The 19,944-nt window shown below is 36.8% G+C and overlaps 1 protein-coding gene across 4 annotated transcripts in view; it reads right to left on the reverse strand.

The window, feature by feature from the left end:
- LOC145993951 (uncharacterized) overlaps positions 1 to 19,944 on the reverse strand; it is a 276,598-nt gene that overhangs the window by 11,782 nt on the left and 244,872 nt on the right. For 2 of the 4 annotated variants that reach the window (XM_083129925.1, XM_083129926.1), the window contains exons 6-11: positions 18,257 to 18,434; positions 14,077 to 14,320; positions 11,239 to 11,392; positions 9,085 to 9,211; positions 8,689 to 8,862; positions 6,417 to 6,499 (exon numbers count right to left, since the gene is read on the reverse strand). In XM_083129925.1, the coding sequence (XP_082986051.1) occupies positions 6,417 to 6,499; positions 8,689 to 8,862; positions 9,085 to 9,211; positions 11,239 to 11,392; positions 14,077 to 14,320; positions 18,257 to 18,434 (960 nt within the window). Of the gene's footprint in view, positions 1 to 4,653; positions 4,688 to 5,084; positions 5,116 to 6,416; positions 6,500 to 8,688; positions 8,863 to 9,084; positions 9,212 to 11,238; positions 11,393 to 14,076; positions 14,321 to 18,256; positions 18,435 to 19,944 lie in introns of all 4 variants that reach the window. The other 2 variants (XR_014442307.1, XM_083129927.1) reach the window with 2 other exon arrangements.

Raw genomic sequence — 19,944 nt, forward strand, 5'->3', positions numbered from 1 at the left:
AATCAAAAACCTCTTTTTATCTAGTGTACACCTAAAACTTTCGGGGGGGGGGGGCCTCGAGCCCCCTAAGCCCCCCCTCTGGATACGTGTCTGCTGGTGATTCTCGCAAATGGCCACAGTTGCCAGTACCATACAAACAATAAGTTTCATTTGAAATTAAATGTAACCAAAGATATACTGTTTTGTAATGTTAAAGGTCTAAGCCAGACACCCTGTTTATAAAATGCAATATTTTCATTATTTTGCTTCGTCATTGCCACATCTCCCGATGACCGGACACCTCGCCTCTGTGATAGGCTGAAAACAAACGTTCTGGAAAACCGGACACCTCGCCTCTGTGATAGGCTGAAAACAAATGTTCTGGAAAACCGGAATGAAATGCCACCAGAAGAAAAAAGCCACTTTCAAAATATTTATTGTACTAGGCAGATCGGAAAGTAACGCACAATATTTTTTTTCTCCCCAGATATTGCAGCTGGAATACTGAAATTGTACGACGAGAGAGTTTGAAGTTTGCACCACAGAGGGTATTTTTTACCCCTCTGCAGCTCTAGCGAGAGAAGCCTGAACTACGAAACAAACATGGCGCGCATGTTACTGTCGTCCACGTGTGAAGAGCAGCAAAGTGTGGTTCGATTTTTGTGAGCCAAAGACCATACACCGAGTGAAATTCACAGGGACATGCGTGGGGACGACTGTCTGGACCGTAGCAATGTCTCCAGGTGGTGTGCATTCTTTCAAGAGGGCCGTGTGAACCTTAGTGATTCGCCACGCTCTGGGCGGCCGGTTACAGCTTCAACTCCGGAGAATATCCGCGCCATTGAGGCAGCAATTGTGAACGACCGGCGTGTGCACCTGCGAACCTTATCACATACGTTCAACATTTCCTATGGTGCGGTGTACCACATTGTTCATGACACGTTGAAATTCCGTAAAGTTAGTGCTCGCTGGGTGCCTAAGATCCTGACAGACCACCACAAGGGCCAGCGAATGATGACAAGCATGGATCACTTAACGCGTTACGCCGCAGAAGGGAATGACTTTCTGAAAGGAATCGTCACTGGTGATGAGTCGTGGGCGTACCACTACATGCCCGAAACCAAGCAGGCCTCTATGGAGTGGAAACATGCTGGTTCCCCAGTTCGAAAAAAAATCAAAGTGACTCAATCTGCTAGGAAAGTGCTTGTGACAGTGTTCTGGGACATGTTTTGTGTGTTATTGGTGGACTTTGCTGAACACGGGACCACTGTGAATGCTGCAGTCTACATTAAAACTTTGGTTAAGTTGCGTCGTGCCCTTCGTGACAAACGCCGCAATATTCATGCTGATGGTGTCAAACTTCTTCGTGACAATGCCCGTCCCCATGTTACTGCTCCTGTTCGTCAGAAACTCACCGAATTTGGGTGGGAGGTGCTCCAGCATCCACCATACAGTCCGGACCTGGCACCATCGGACTTTCATCTGTTTGGTCCCAAGAAGAAATTCCTGGCCGTCCAACACTTTGCGACAGATGCGGAAGTGAAATCAGCAGTCCGCAGATGGCTAAACTCCAACCAAACGGACTTCTACGAACAGGGCATATTGAAACTGGTACCACGATGGGAGAAATGTGTTGAGAAACTTGGTGATTATGTAGAAAAGTAGGTCAAAGATGTCAGTTCATTTGTGATTTGTTTGGTTTTTGTTACATATTAAACTTTTTGCGAAAAAAATTATTGTGCGTTACTTTCCGATCTGCCCACGTATTATTTCATAACATACAACAGAGTTCATACTATGAGAATGAGAGACGTGGTAATAGATAAATCAGTTACTGACATTTTCCGCGAAGCTGGTTTTTAGTTATTTTCTATTAATTTCGGTAACTACTGCCACCATCCTCGGCAGTGGCTACAGAAATTAATAGAAAATAACTGAAAACAGCTTCGCTGAAAACGTGAGTACCTGATTTATACAACAAAGGTTATGTGAACATTTAAGGAAATAAAATTTAAGAACATTCATATGTTATATGTCTAAAATAAGTTATTTTACCATCTACAAAGTGAAATAAAAGCAAACCATGTTTAAGCATTAATATCGAGAGCTGTGCTGATCATTACTTTGATACCATTGCCTGCTGATATTTGAATATTATGTCAGTTTAAAATCATTCAGATAGCTATAAACATATTTATCGCACTAACACAGTTTCGGTTTAAAATATTTAAGATTCTATTGAATTTTACAATTTTGAAATTCATAACTTCCTAGCTTATTCAGACTTTGCAAAAGCATATGTTGGCATACTTTCTCAGATCACACCATCTCTAGCATGGATTGATTCAAATATACACTTTTCAATGTTAATATCACTCATATTGATTGATATCAATATATTGCTATTAGCTCAGTCCTATATGAAACTTAACTAAAAAAGTTATTTTGGAAATATAATTCTGGAAAACAGAAATGCTACACCAGTTTTCATATTAGATTTGTAAGCCAACCACTACATACAGTTGCATGAATATTGTACTACGTTCCTTTCTAGATCAAACTATTAATTTGCTCACATTAAAGGTGGAAAGAGTACAGCTATTGATATACAAACAACTTCAAACTCTGAATAAAATCAATGGCAATGATAATAGTAGGCAAATCATTACCCACCATAGAAGCAGGCAACAATAATAATAATAATAATAATAATTATAACCCATGGAACAACAGCCCTTGAGGGCCATGGCCCACCTACTGACTGCCAGTCTCACTCCCACATGCCTCAGCAGAGGTGGGCGATTATCCAGCCAGTTAAGAGGGTGATGCTTGGTCAGCACGACGAACCCCCAGTCGTCGTTGTAGGTTTCCATGACCAGATTATGCTACTCATTCATAGCTCTCCAATTTTCTCACGATGGTGGGTGGCCACCAGAACCATACACAGAACGAATTCTCTGGAGAAAAGTTGAGACACACACATCCTGTAGTCCAAGCACAAAGCCTGATACCTTAGTCTGCACGACCATGGTGTGGGACTACTGCAATTATACCACATTAATTTCCCAGAGGTTTGTCTCCCTCGGAGCCAATTGATTAGCACTCTTGCCTTAGGTGTGGGCAGACCTGGGTTCGATTCCCAATTGGAGCCTCTAAAAGCGTTGTGAGTATAACTGGGGAGCTGGTTGAAGAGAAGTAGTTGAGGTTTCTGTCAGGAAGGTGTTGACTATGCATCACCCAATAAAAAGCCACTTTGGTAGGAGCTGGTTTTTTGGAGGGTTGTTGCACCATGGAGTTAAGTTTTGTTTTAAAACGTTCCAAAAATTATACTGGAATATTAAAATGGCTGTCATTTAATCACAAAATCCAATTTTCGCACAATACTGGTACAAAAGAAATGATAAATGTTAAAATTTTGCATAATTTCCAGGATAATTAGATTGCATGAAAGTGTCAAATGACATTTTTGTAGATTCTGAGAAATATCCAGACTCCAGAAAAGTGTCAACAGGCATCGGAGAATAAGTAGTATTGGTAATTGAAAGTATCAGTGACCAACCTTCAAGGACCAAATCCAGTATGAAATAAGTCAAAGCTCCTTCCACTTTTGTTTAATGTCACCAGGGAGGTGTAGAACAGCCTTAGTTTGAAATGAAATTTTTCATCACCATTCTCACAGTTTCTAATTGTACTGATGCTAGTGCAGGGTTTGTTCTATGCTTCAGATATTTTTGTGGGTAAACATGGTGGGGGGACAATTGCCTTATATTGCACCTCCACGCCACTGTCCAAGCAGATAATTAATCCATTTAAAGGCTCAATTATTACAATGAACTTGATGACAAGAAAAAGGTACTAAATGCACGGCCATGAAAATAGGTGGCTGGGCAGTGGTGCCACATATGGGAAAAGCAAAGCATGAGCGGGACAAAAGTCGCTGGTCTCTGCGCACTGTGCGGCAACATCAACCAGGCTGCATTGTCTAGTTCGAGCATCAGACTGATCTCTGTCCGAGACACTTTTGTGCTACCCCTGACTTTTTGAGCAAATACTGTCAGTTTGTATCACATGGATTACAGAGATCTTTCATTCTCTTAAACCTCCGAACACACGGGATTGTGCTCCAACGTGGCAACAGCGCGAACTTCTGCCACCTGTCGAATTTCATGGCCGTGCGTTTAGTGATGAAACTGGATGCAACGATGGAGTTTTGTGGTGCTCTCTGTGAACCATGATTAATTAAATATTCAGATGGAAACCGTGCCGAAAGGGGGGATTTCACACCAAAGCAACAAGTGATACGTGCTGTGTGTCAGTTGAGAATTTCACCAGTCGAATACAGGCTTTCGTGCCACTATGGCACAGATCGTTGATATCTATTGGTTTGTCCCCAAGTGACATGTGACGCATGTTGCTTGTCACTTTGGTGTAAAATCCCCCTAAGGGATGCTTGTCTTGCAAAGCTCTAAAATCAAACTACAAAAAAAACCTATGCAAGCACAGAAAAATTCTTTCAACACAACATGCAGTTAAGCACACGGAAGACATCTTGTACCAATGGATTCACAACAAGAAAGAAGCAAGGGGGAACACCAATGTTACCAATAATACTAATACTATGCAAACTCCAATCACAAAACACAAAACACTTGACCATGCAACGACCATACTTACTGACTCATATAGCTATAAATCATGATCCAATAGCCTGCAAATACCAGACACAATTCAATGTCAACTTCAGACATAACAGAAATGACAAGACACAATCTATCCTTGACAAGAATCTATTTCCATATTATCTCTATTCATTCCTCTATTTTGACTGTTACATTAAAAAAGAGACTGCTACTAATACTATGAACAAATAGCAAAAGCATTGTTGCTGTGCTATAAAGAATGACAAATCTATTTCTAAACACTATTATTGCTCATATTCAACAAAACAAATATTTGCTAGGTAGAGAAAGAGGCTGACACTTGACAAGACAAATTAACAAAGTTGCAACACGTTACTGAGCTCTGTCAAAAGAGAAAAGATCGAATAAAAGGTATAATGATTTATTTTTTGGGATGAAAAATTAGGAACGTTAATGAAAACTTACACGAAGTCACTGTTAAAGTGTTCCTTGTCACCTGAAAACAGACACCAGTACATTACAACCAGCACACACACCCTATTCCTTTACGAATATATTAACTTAAGAATTGAGTTTACAGATTCTTTCATGATCATACATTTAAATAGATAGATAGAGATTGTCTGTTGGTTGGTTTCGGCCTTTACAGCCACTTTCATAACTAACCCTTGTCATAGATTTGAGAAAATCATAATAAAATAGCATTATATGAGAACCCGTGACAATGCAAAAGGGGGGCAGGAGGTTAGATGCCCCCTTACCTCCTTAACCCCAGCAAACAAGAAAAACTGTAAAAATAAATGCTCTTCTAGCACAAATATGCACTTCATGCAAATTATTTAAGGCATATTTGACTGACTTTCTGTAAGAAATATCACCATTTACCCTCCCCTGCCACCCTCTATTTGTCTGTCATCATTACTAAAGAGCACCACATTTAGTTTGCAATGTTAAATCAAATTATAAAATAATATATAGCAAGGTGTCAGAGACCCTTTCCAAATTAAACTATGTATCAAGGTTATTGCTTGTTCTAATATGCTAACAATGTATTAATTTTATGCTATGCAAGGGCAACAATGTGTATACAAGAACAAGTATTGCCACAAATGATACAATCAATATTCAAAACTATAATTAGCATTAGCTTGTGCATTTTTGCATGTCAAGTGAAAGTAAACCTTGAAATACACAAGTAAATTATAGCTACACAACATCCAAGTTCATCAAATCCATAAGATGTATGTACGTAATATGTATTTTTGTTATCTGTAATATGTGCTGGTTTCAAATCGAGTACTGTACACTTACATTAAATCATATTTAGATTACCAATGAGCTATCTGTGGGAAGGAAAATGAACTGCACATAGGAAATATATTGATTAATTGATTTATTTGGTCTGCTTTTCTGTCATTTTTGGCTAAATATGATGATTTTAATGATGGGGGGCACTCACAAAGAACACCCAGGCCAGGATTTGAACCCCAGACCACTGGCGACATATCACACTGTACTAACCAGAAAATAGAAAAATCAATGACACAGACAGGCCTTAACAAAGATATCAATACAGAGCTTATCTCAGTTCAGTTCATATGCATTGACATTTAAAATGCCGAGTAGACAAATCTTCGAACTATTGCACAAAAAGAAATTATGAAACAAGCAATACTTGGATAATATACTTCCATTTGAGTTTTAGCAGGCAAGTTTATTGGACGAATGATCAATATACAATTTCTTGCGAAAATACTATCATAAACATTTATAGACTGAATCACTAATGATACTCACAGTTCTTCTTGCTGCTCACTGCCACCCTCTTCAGCTACCAAAAGCTCGTATTCTTCTGCTGCATATCTGTCCCAGTCTGACAACTGCAGAAAATATTTATAATTAACTTGATGACAAATGAAGGAGCAAAGAAACATTGAAGGCATACTTTGAAGGAACACATTTCCAGCAGGGCTACTACACACAACGGTAATGAAATTTCCAATTCATTCTACAACTGAAAATAATTGTTTCCAATATATACAAACTTACAATTGGATACAATTCACAAATTAGAAATTGTCCTGAATTAGTTTCAGTTCAGATTCCAATTGAACCCAATTCATTCTGATACCTTTGTTGGGCATCCAATTGACACCAATTCAATCCAATTGACATTTCAATTGGAACCAATAGACATTTTCCAGATTTTTTCCAATTGGTTCCAATAGCCAATATCTGTTTTTAGACACACTATTGGATCCAACTGGTAAATTGTAATGAATTGTGTTCTATTGGAACGTATTTTATTGTTTTCAGTATAGTGCCATATAAAAATATTGAAAATATTCTTATCTATACAACTGTAAATGCAGTGGATAAATTGTACAAAACAACTAAAATAAATGTCTAGTAAAGCATGTGTAATTTGCTACTTAGAAATATTTTCACACAACATGCAAAAACATCAAATATCATAAACATGTTGTGTGTAGCTTCATTGTGTACAACACACTTTAGCAAATCGAAAAAAACACAGTGTTTCAGTCATATTGTTCTTCCTATACACATGCGATAACAGCAAAAAATTAGATTAAACAAAGAACTGACCCACAGTGCTTGAAAAAGTGATAAACAAAGAAAACACTGTCTAGGTCGACTAAGTTGATCATTTCTCCAACAGCATTACACAGACATAAGAATAACCATGGAAATTCCACATTGAAAAAAAACAAGAACTAATACGAACATTTATTCCAACTACTAGCTACTTTAAGGTTGAATTAGTTCGTAAGAAAAGAGTTATTTTTACTTATTCATTTAGATATAGACTTCAGTAGTATGCATTAGAATTAAGAAGAAATTCAGATCAAATGTGCTGTTTTTCCAATGCACTTCTAACCCACAGGAAATCTGGTGTCAAGAATTAAACTACCTATTCTTTGAATCAATAAATGAATTTATAACATGTTGCAGAAAGTATCATGCAAGTATATATTCCAACTAAATGCAATTCACCATATGTTTCCAATTGAACACAATTCATTACAATTCACCAATTGGTTCCAATAGAGCATCTAAAAACTCATATTGACTATTAGTCACATTATTTTTCCAGTACAATAGCCTTACAGTAATTGTAGAGTAGGCATACACTTGGGATTCAGTACATTTCAGTTCACAGTAGAAGACAGTTAAAAACAGTAGAAATTTCCAAAAGGGCTAGTACACACAATTGCAATGAAATTTCCAATTAATTCTGCAAGTGGAAACAATTGGTTCCAATATATACATACAAACTTACGATTGGATACAATTCACCAACTGGAAATTGTCCTGTATTGGTTTCAGTCGAGATTCTGATTCATTGATTGATTTGCTTATTTTGCTTCGCTTCTTGCGTCACTTTTGGCTAATTTGCGAAGATGGGGATGAGTGATGATATGATGAAATTGATGAATGGACACTCACAAACATCCATGCCAAGGCCAGGATTCAAAACCTGGGATCCCTTGCGTCATAGCGCAATGTGCTCCGCCATGGAGGCCAGCTAGATCCCGAGTCCAATTCATACAGATGCCTTTATTGGGCATCAAATTGAATTCAAATCATTACAAATTAAACCAATCCAATCCAAATGAAATTTCAATTGTAACCAATAGACATTTCCAGCTTAGTTGATTTACCATACATTCATTTGAGTTATTTTATATGATTCTTCCATTGCAGTTTCAATTATATAGGTAAATTTTTTTCTGTTTTCATGTGATAATATACTGAGCACAGTGTAAGATGTTAGTTGTACAATTATGTTAATTAAAACACTAGCAGTACAGTTCAGCTACTGAAAACAGTAGGTGTTTCAAAAATCCTATTGATCGACTGAAAACAGTAGACAAAATTTTCAGTATGGTAAATCAATATATGCCTCTATGCAGCATTCAATAATGTTATACTTGACCTATCTGCAACTGGTCTAAATGAACAAATGGTGCAATATTAAATATTTCCATCCACAATGATGACGTGTTTTGTTCTGGCAAAAGTAAGGAAAAAATAAAGGAATATTTACCTCTTGCCCATCTCCATCGTGTTCGCGCTGAGAGGCGAATGGGTCTCTCTGCTCATGGTCCAAAAACTTTTCAAGATTGAAGAACGTGTCGTAGAATATGGAAGTCATCTTGCACTTCTTCAGATCACTCAAAGATATCTTACCAGGTACACCGGGCCGGATCATATCCAGCATCTGCAAGAATCAATCACAAATAATAATAAGCATACCATAAAATAGAGAGAAGTCTTGTTTTTAGTGAACAAAAATACATTTATCGAATGACATGAGTACCAGCATCTTCTGAATATGAGATTCAAATGTCAAAAGAGGTATTTCGTTTATTAAAATGCAATATGTAATATAAGCTTCACGTAACACAACCTACAACAGCTCATTATAAGTTCTATTAATTACCTGGCAAAGGCAGTCTTCAAATGGCAAAGTTTCAATTCCCAGTGCTTCCATTCTCTGTAATTGCTCCTCATAGAAATATTCCAATTCATACATAGAAAGAAAGCCATCCCCATCTAGATCCATGCACCTAAAAATAATAATAAATGCATCACAATAATCTATATATAATGTACTACCTCAATAACTCAAATATCAGCTATCACAAGCTTTAAATGGCTTAATCATACCTGCAATCATTGCCCGCCCCTCTCTCAAAGAGTGGTGATATTTTATTAAAAATAATACTGTTTTTTGTGACTTGCAGACTGTAAGTTATAGCAATTACTGCTGTTGAATGTTTTCACACAAGCATTAACCATCTTGAGTGCCGTAACTAGGGGTGTGCAGGATGAAACTTTTTGGTCGGGACGGGATTGGGAAAGTCCCGTTGTTCGGGACTGAAAAAAATTCTCCAGACAAATTTCGGAACAGGAAACTTTCGCGAAATTTACAGACACCGTGAAAATCTTGAATTATACACAATATTCACTTTCCCCATAAGGGATTTTTTCTGTACTTCTGGAATAAAGCCATTAATTTCAAGAAATTTCTGACACTTTTACAGCAAAAAATAACAGTAACGAACCACTTTCCAAAACGATCCTTTGGAATTTCTCAACTGCTCGGGATACCCAAGTCGGCACCTGAGTCCGATAATTTACGCACCATCATTTTCAATTACTTTTTTCATACAAAAAACATGGATCATAGGTGGCATGATTAAATAGTCACTGTTTGATATCTATGCATTATGAAAAAGTAAAAATAAAGATAAGGAATTGTTAATCACCAAAGTGTTAGATGTTTACATAAAGGAAGGAATGAAAATTTGCATGACTGGATGAACTATTCAACATTTTGTCCAGGGTGTGGAAATTAGACTGAAGACATATCTCCTGCACAGTAAAAATGTACATTACAATTCAATAATAAATAATTAAAAGAGGGATAGTTGGAAAATAAGTTTCCCTAGTCTGCCATCTGCAGAGAGTTATATTCTGGAGAAAGAACATGACATGATCAGAAAGAGGCATCATTGCACTATTTTTCTACATAGTCCCCAGCAACATTTGGGCACTTGTCGTACCGCTTCATAAGTTTCAAGAAACCTTGTTCGTAAAACTGAGTGTCCTGTTTACGGATGAAGAGACTTTGGTTCATGTTGAGAAAAATCAAGATTTTCATTTTCATTTAATTAATTTGTCCATGACATGATGTACTGGAAGTCCAACCCATTCGTAGCGAACAACAGCTCGCACTTTATCCTTTGTCCAAGATTGCAACACACCTCTGTTCCCCATGCCCACCGGGAACACACTTCTCAACTATTCCTGTCTTCAACATAGCAGTACGCTGATGCCCTCTGCAAGGAAAAGGTCGTGCATCAAGCAACAAAAGAAGGATGATGCCTGTATAACCACAACATATTTCCAACCCAAAATTTCCACGCTGTACGGAAATACACATGCGGGGAAACTTTCTTTTCTGACTATCCTTCGTATATCATAGGCCAAATTCACTTGAGAGAATTTGGTGGCCGGGTACGGACTTAGGCAGGATCTCACCACTGCAGGTTCCAGGTTCAAGTTTGGCTTTTGGCTGGATATTTCTTTGGGAATAATCTTATCTAATCATCATTCATCCTCATCATCATACTTAGCATATAAAGGCATAAAGTGATATGGCATAAAAAAAAACAGATAGGTAGATTTCAAATACAAACCAAACAGTCTTGTTACTTAAAAAAATATCCAGAACTACTGGTGGTGCTATGGCTAGGGTAAGCCTATGGCGCCTACTGCCACTAATAGCTGATTCTAGAGATAAGTAGATGCTTGAAATAATCATAGTATATTCCCTATGTAATATAATGTTAATTTATTTATGTATAACATTTAAATAGAACATTACATTCGGAGTTACAACAAGGTGGATGAATGGATCTAGTGGAATCATTACTATGGCACTGGCAACACTGGTGTGTTTGTTAACAGAGCAAAGAAAAGGGGAGCAAAATTTTCAAGTGCTCTTAAACATAAATTTCAAAGATTTTAGTACTTATTGTCAAGACTGTACATTTTGCAAGTGTCAAATTACAAAAGATAAATTCTGTACCTAAACCAATATTCAATTGCAGTGGCGTGGTTCTTATCCTCCTCCGAAATCAAGAACCACACAAATTCTGTGTAGCTCATTTTATCTTCTCGCTGTATCTTCCCACGAGTTACCGCTCCGGAGAAAATTCGATCAATCATGCGTGATGAAAGAGCTGAAATAAAAATAATGGTGTCACAAAACAGAAATATTCAGAGAGCATATATAAAAAAAAAATAACTCTTTTCTTGCTCTCAGACAAAGTAAAAATAAACATTGTTATAAAGTCAGTGCTCGAAGTGGAAATCGTCACGTGAGGGAATGTTTGCTCAAGCCTTGGGGGATGCTCGTATGTTATAACATGGGTACATTGGGACAGCTGAGGGTTGCTTTGGGTAATTCTTCCTAGCTGGGAGATACCACCCCTTGCATCCCCCTCCACTTTGGGCACTGGTTGTAGTATATAATAATACATTACTTGTGTAATAAAAATCTAACAGAGTTGAGCCAATATCACTTTGAGCCCATAACGATATCAATGCAGACACACTTACATTATAACAATTTAAAGGTGTTCAGAATATTTCAGAAAAAGTATATTCCAGCATTGGTGATTGATAGAGGCACCCATATTTCGTTGTTGACAAACACGAAATGTGAAATAACACATTGCAATGTTCAATTTTCATGGTTTTTGAAAGGTGTCAGTTGCATTTTCCTATCATGTCTTGTCACGAAATGAACTGCAAAATGCGAAATAAAATGTTAAAACCCAAAATTTAGAGTTTATATATAAGTCTGAATTATCCTGGGAGTTATGTAAATTATCAAAATTATTTAATTCTGCTGTAAATATTTGAGATACTCTGGTACCCAAACAACCAAAAGTGGTTGGGCCAACGTTGAGCCAACCGTACTGAAAATGGTTGGCCAATGGTTGGCCCACCGCAAAAACATACCGTTGGCCAACGGCAATTTTGGCCGTGGTGCCAACGTTGGGCCAACGTGTTGTTTTTACGTTGGGCCAACGTATGGTTTTATGTTGCACTTTCTCAGTCACATGGTATCGTTGTTTTCAAGGCACCATACCTTCAAGTGGTAGCACAAAAACGTTCTACAGTTTACTTAATTTTCCATCTTTCATGGAATTTAGTCTGCATATAACATTGCTCAACCACCTTCACAATAATACCTGTAAGGATGTTCTTGTTCTACTACAGCAATAGAGACAAACAATAAGCAATTCCCAACACAGCTTTCATCCATGGCGGCTGACAAAGGACTGGTGAGTGACTGCAAGTTAAAAATATCTTCTACTTTCATTAAAAATACGTATATTTCCAGTATGTGCTGTTACTGAAATATTCGAAAAGAAACACTGTTACATGTCGCTTATTTTACACACTAGAATTTTCAGCATTCTCCTGAAAGTTGTCTTAGCATTAAAAAGTTGTATATAAAACTGATTTTGACTCACGTTTCCATGGTTGGGCAAAGGTTGGCAACCACCGTTGGCCCAACGTAAGACCAACGTCAATTTGCTAATCAACGTAAAAGCCAACCTATCTCACGTAAAAACTGATGTTGGCCTAATGGTGATGGTTACTTGGGATTACAAAGGAAATCTTAAGTTCATGTAGTAAGCGTAGTTTTTAAAATCATTCACAATTTTAGCACTGACATGCCATTTTATGTACAATTTTTGATCTTGAAACGTGCCAAGTTTTAGTACCAAAATCTTGACCTTACATGCACCATATCAGAGTGGCCACTCTAGGGCCATGATAAAATTCAAGTATAATTCCCAGTTCTCAAGGTCAATTTTCAAAAAATTCAAGGGTAAAAGCAGATGTTTTCTCTATTTCTTACTTACTTACTTACTTCTTCTTCCCCTTCGTGCTGTTAGGCGTCGGGGTCCTTCAGCCATCTGCTAAAACTCTTCCTATCTTGTGCCATTCTCTTAACTTCCATTAGTGCCTTTCCTCTTTTAGTAACCATCTCTGACAGGTATTGCTCCCATTCTATCCGAGGTCTTCCTCTTCCTCTCCTTCCTTCTGGTCTCGCTTCCATTACTTGTTTCGGTTTTCTTTCTTCTCCCATTCTCATGACATGCCCATACCAGCCCAGTGTTCTTCTCTCTATTAGCTCTTCAATTGATTCTACTTGTAGCTGTTCCCTGATTTTAGTGTTCCTGATTCTATCTCGTCTGGTTTTTCCTACGACTCTTCTGAGGTATTTCATCTGTTTCTGTTAATCTACTTTTATGCTTATTTTGGATCATTAAGCTTTCTATGCCATAGAGCATTGTTGGTATAATTATGGTTTTGTAAATCCTTAATTTAGTATTTTCTTGTACCTCCTTTTTTCCTACTATTGTATTATTTATTTTGTAGTTCCTGTTTTGTTGATGTTATTAATGCTATGTCATCCGCAGTTTTCTCTATTTCAGCCTTACATATTACCACCTCTCACCACCCACGCACATACACACAGAAATATATTGGATCTGTGTGATTGCAATGTGCCCAAAAAATCTAATTCAATTCAATGAACGGTATACATATTTAAAATATTTAATTTAAGGTGCAGAATTTACATTTGCATTTCACATACTCTCAAAATACATCTGCAAACACAAATGTTACGGGATATACTAATCTATGAAAAATTGTTAATTTTGTAAGAATACCAAACTCAAATTTACCTAATAAACTTCAAGATATCTTATCTTGTAATCTTGTAATAATCTTCCGTCTGTCAGATAGATTGTTCTGCAAAGAACACTAACAAAGAATGTTAGTGTCCTTTAAACGTGGCCATAAACACATAAACATCTTAGTTGATAGCTCTTATACATACCATGGTCATTATGCCTTGTGAGATCTTGCTTGTCTATGTACAAATCATGATCCTTATCCAACTCCCAAAACTTGCAATAAATGACATAGAAATGTTCATAACTAAAATAGTCTGTGACTTGATTAATGTCCTCCTCGTCTTCCAGGAGCTGGATTACACGTAGAAGGTTGGATTTCCGCAACTCTGGTATTGTTATGCGCCCACTCCACGATCTATTCACACAATAATATATGCGTGCTATCACCTGTAAGAGAATGTTCACTGTCATTATTCTAATTATAAAAATAACTTAGGTTTTCACAAATATAATTGTCTAGTTCTCAATCTGTATTAGACAATAGGAATAATATGTACGATGTATGTATTGATTGATTTGGTTTATTTTACTTCACTTTTCTGCCACTTTTGTTTAATTGCAAAGATTAGGATGAGTGATGATTAGATGAAATTATGAAGGGACAATCACAAATAACATCCATGCCCAGGCTAGGATTCAAATCTGGTACCCCTGATGTCAAGATGTATGTATTGCTGGTCTTCAGTGAACATTAATGTACTGATGGAGATAATATCAATCTTAGCAATGAGTTTTCTAAAAATGTCTTCAAAGACTTGCTATATAAGCATAACTTGATGGGAGACAATTGGCCCACAAAAATTTAGATTTATTAAAATTTACAAGGGTATTTTTGTTAACCTCTTGAGATCTTTGGATCTCAGGAGCAAAGAAATCTTTTTTTTTCTTTTTTGCAAATGTTAAAGCAATTTAGCAAAACAGTCCTGGATGCTATTTTTACGGGATGGAAAACATTTTGATCCCGTCCTCCTACAATTAAGTACCAAATTATGCCCATGCTCGCTATGGATCTAAATTCTAAATATCAAAGAAGAGGTTGATTGTCCTTTACTTATATGGAGAGGTTAGCACATTGCACTACAACAACACGGGTCCCATATTCGAATTTAATTTTTGTATTGATTTCTACTGAATTACATGTATAACTATGGAGATAAAACTTTTCAGTGCACAACGGGTGAATTATGTCGGTTTTCTTTTATATGGAGTCCCATGGTGTATGTGTGTGTGTGCACACATTTGTTACTCTTGAAATGATGATAATAAATCTCAACTAATTTTCATTCCATATCCAGAATTTCCAAAAAAGGAAGGATGGAAAAACCAAATTCCACCATAAAATCATAACTCGATTGTTCTTTCCGATTATCGCTTTTCCATACCTTCCTCTCTCTTAGTTACATATTTAAGTATCTATGAATCTGACTTAGATACCACTCCCCTAAACTAGCTTACTGATTAATTTCCATTGACATACTGGTGTTAGTAGCTTAGTGATATAACGTTCACAATAATATCACTTGCAACTCTATAAACGAATAATTATGAATTCAAGGACATCCAAGAACATCAGATATGGTACATAAACTTCTTGACCTTTCATATAGAGTAAACACATTCAAATTATAGATTACATTCCTAACTCTTTGTCTGATAACATTTAACCTTTGCCAGTCTCCAACCATACTGTTACTGTTTCCTTTCATCAACAGATGACAGAGCTAGACATGTTGGAAGTTGCCTTCTCTGTTACCATCTGAAACAGGAAATTAATGTGGTTTTCACAAGAATAAGTGCACATCTGTGCCTGCATATACCCACAGCTATGCTTTGTAATAGGGATGTGACGAAGCTGAAAATTTACCGATGCCGATGTACTCACCGATAATTTTTGGAACCAATACCGATGCCGATATTTAACCGATTCTGATACATAAGATTATTAAACAGAAATGGGATGTTATTTTCAGCATGGCAAAAATAAATTTGCTATGTACATTTCTATGGCATATCATATGTATTACATATATATTCTCAAGAGATGCGAATGTGCATTTGCATCTACAGAAGGTGGTTATGTGAACCTTTAAGAAGAACATTGATTCTCAATATATTTTACAATTAGTACACAAGCAGTTCTTTGAAATGCAAAATGAATTCCTGTTCTGCCAGATTCAACTTCAGAAACACGAGATTTGGAAGCACTTCAGGAAGTAACCTACTTCTTCTCTTATCTCAAATCTGTTCAGCAACACTGAACACTCAATCACTGAATACTGATGCAGCAGGTATGCGCAAGTATTTTCTCAGCACTTGCTTCAGGTTTGAATACTCATTTTTGAATTTCCAATACAACAGCAGATCCTGGTTCAGCAATGTACTGTTTTATTTCCGATTTATAGTTAGGTTGATCCTCTGAATGAGTTTGCAATAATTTTATTACAAAAACTCTACAATAATGATGAATCATAACAAATTTTCAATAAAACTTACAAAACTAGAATATAAAGCTTCGAAGGTAAAAACTCTAGTATAATCTGTACCGGTTTAAATATCGGATTTTTGACGATTCCGATACCGATGCCGATGTGTCAATTTCGGCCGATTTTCATCCATCTGTAATCGGCTTCGGCACATCCCTACTTTGTAATAAATAATGGATTTCTTTCGAGCTTAGCAGTACCCAGTGTTTTTGGAGTGGGAGAAATTTAAAGAAAATAAAAGTTTTTTCTAGAAAAATTGTAGATAAAAAAAAATGATCTGCCTGTACCTTAATTTACACGACACGAAATGAACGAACTGTCAAGCACTTTTATAATTTTAAAAAAGCCTGCCTGAAAAGGAACATGATTCGAGCATTAATGTATTTCTTACATACAAAATTAATAGTTAATTTATTCTAGATTATTTATAACTGTTACACTGTGTTGCATGTATGCACTGTAAGAAGACTAATAGAGCACATTTATAGTTAACACTATACAATTATGGTGATCCAGTTTGTAGCACATTTGACTGCAACACAGGGGGCCCAGGTTTGATTCACAGGGTAGGTGACATCAAGTGGGAATTTTCCACCTGCATGGAAGCAGCTCTTGGATTCACCCAGCCTCTAATAAATGGGTAAAGGTGGCCAGAGCATGTTGCTGATAACACTACCTCCACAAATGACTGATTCTGAATGTCTTAGGCTTCATGGGTGCCCATCCCCCCCAAGGCCTATGATGCACTCCCCCAAAAAGTAGAACATTCCACCCACCCCCTTTATGCAGAATTATTAACTCAAATTATTTGGCCAGACAGATCACCCCCCCCCCCCCTCTATTCCAAACTCATTCTAAAGGGATAAGAGGTGGTGTTTCATTTCAACCCCATCACCACAATTACCCACGGGTGGGTAGAAAAACTGTACACAATAACCATAACTAAAAATCAATAACAAGTTATTCAAAGAAACGACCCCTCTCTCCATTTCTGTGTGAAGATGTGTAGAATTAGTATATAATTTTGTCCGCCCCGCCCAAAAATTTCCATGACGCGCATGAATTCCCCCTGTAGGCACCCCTATATGGCTTTACAATCAACATCCCTCAAGTGCTTTCACAGCATGTTGCATTGTAATTTTAATTATATATATATTATATATAAACCTCAAATGTTTAAATATTAGTAGAGAGGTAGAATAATTGGAAATAAACCTTTATATTTGACAAAATTACATGTTGCAAAACACTTGCTGGGTCATAACAAGTGTCTATGTGAATATTAATATTTCTATATCTGTCTGTTAGGAACAATTCACACCGAAGCAACAGGGGGCAGGTGACACGTGTCGCTTGAGAATCAAACAGAGGCTTGTGCTATGGTGTGTAACGTTACTGCATACTGGTTCGTTCCCAAGGAGAACGTGTTGAGTGCCACTTGTCGCTTCGGTGTGAATTCTCCCTTAAGAAACCATTCACCATATATTTATTAATGTTGAAACTTGCAGAAAAGTAAAAGTAACTTTACTTTCATCAGTCATTACATGAAAAAGTAATTGTTTGAAAAAGAAACCACCTTTGTGCTTAGCCAAAAGTGACAGTAAAGTATATTAAAATAAACCAAACCAACCAATGGATCAAACAAGTAACTATAATTGTTAACTGCAAAAGTAACTGGTTACTTTCAAACAATACCATACAAGAACTTCACAGTGAGATTAAACAAGGAGATATGCACTAAAATAACTTCACAGTAAAAGAAATGACGTTTTACATTGCAAACTTCAACTAGCAGGAAGAACTTGAATCACAAAACCTAGACAATGGAGGAGTTACTCACAGTATGTACATATCTCGAGTGAAATTCTGTGGCTTCTTTGAGGAACGTGAGACCAGGGTGAGTCTCTACAACATCCTGCACTAAAGGAATGAAGTCGTCTGGAAGAAGGTGCTGCCTCTGGCTTCGTGTCAAGATATACACAAAACGAGATTCTGCATCGTGGTGGGCTGACAAAACCCTGGAGGATGGTAAAATGCAGTAAGAAATAGCCAAGTAAAACAGTTATAACTACAAATCATTACAGATACACTTTATTACAATTATTACCTTTTAAATCTTTAAACTTTAATCACTCAGGTAATTTTGTTTTGGGTGAAAACAAGTTGTCTCTGTTTGTAGCCATATATACTAAATACAAGGAAGAGTTAAATGAGTACCTTAATTTGTTTTTGTTTCATATCTAGTACATTTCTGTATGTAGGGTTGCACAAGTTTACTGCATTTTAGCACAGACCTATTGCTGATCTACACATGTTCTCAACTTTGAATTAGTGCCTATATACCTTTAGAAGAATAAGTCTTTGGGGTCATGGCCGTAGGCAAGAAAAATTTTCGGGGGGGGGGGGGGGTGGTTCATTCATAATTGTTCCCATGGGTGTCACCAGAAATTTGAATAATAGAAATAATAACAATAATTATTAAAATTTCACAATAATAAAACAATTTTATTCCAAAATAATGCACAATTATTATACTTTGTTATCAAATTTTAAGATACCTTCAAGAAAAAGCTCTAAAATTTAGATAGAAATTTTAGTCATAAAGTTTTTGTTGTTTGACCTTATAACTTAATTTTTGGAATTTTGAAAAGTGTGGAACCAGTTACTCTCTTTAAAAACTTAGCCTGGTGCATGGATTGTAACCTCAATCGCGTTATGCGCTACGAAACTGGAGATCCTAGGTTTGAACTCCTATCAAGGGGGATTTTCGACTTTATCGGACAGGGAATTTAAAAGTTGGAAAGAAAATTTTGGGACAATCATAAGGGAATTTTCAGTGTATATTCCTTGTGAGGCAGGAACTAAACTGGAAAGAGGACAGCATAAATGAAAATGGAGGGGTCATGGGTGGGCTGCAATTCCGAGAATAAATCCTGTTTCACTCAACTTTCAGAATTCCAAATGTATGAAAATTCTAGCTCTATCGTTTCAACATTGTCTCCTTGTATTTGTGTGATGTTTCGAAAAAAATTTTGAAAATAGTTACAGATTTTGGTTTCTGAACTTACATTAATCCAACATGTCAGATGTTTCGGGGGGGGGGGGGGGTTGAACCATAGAAACCCCCCCTCTAAATACGGCCATGTTTGGGGTCCACGTGCAGTCAGTCATGAACCACTGCTTATGCCTTTCCACTCACCTGCCTGCGAACTGAGGCCATTGTCGAACTTTCTCCTCCATTAGTCAACTGGCTGGTGTGGTAAGCAGGCACAGAGGTATTGAATTTTCATTTGCCGAGAAATTTATGTAAAAGAAACCACTCCTATTCACTGGTGCAAATGTATATAGGAGGCGCCATCTTTAAAATAACAAATATGGCGTTTTCAAGCTCACTTGATTAGTGTTGCAGCCTGAGGTCGTTTTGTAAATAACAGTTGATACCTCATGTAAATTTGAGCTGTATAGAGTCTGCCCTACAGTTTTTATTTCACTTTTAAGGTTTTCATTTGACTCTTGTAATATGTTTTA

The sequence above is a fragment of the Lepisma saccharinum genome, chromosome 10 (assembly GCF_977018435.1).
Source record: "Lepisma saccharinum chromosome 10, izLepSacc3.1, whole genome shotgun sequence".
NCBI lineage: Eukaryota > Metazoa > Arthropoda > Insecta > Zygentoma > Lepismatidae > Lepisma > Lepisma saccharinum.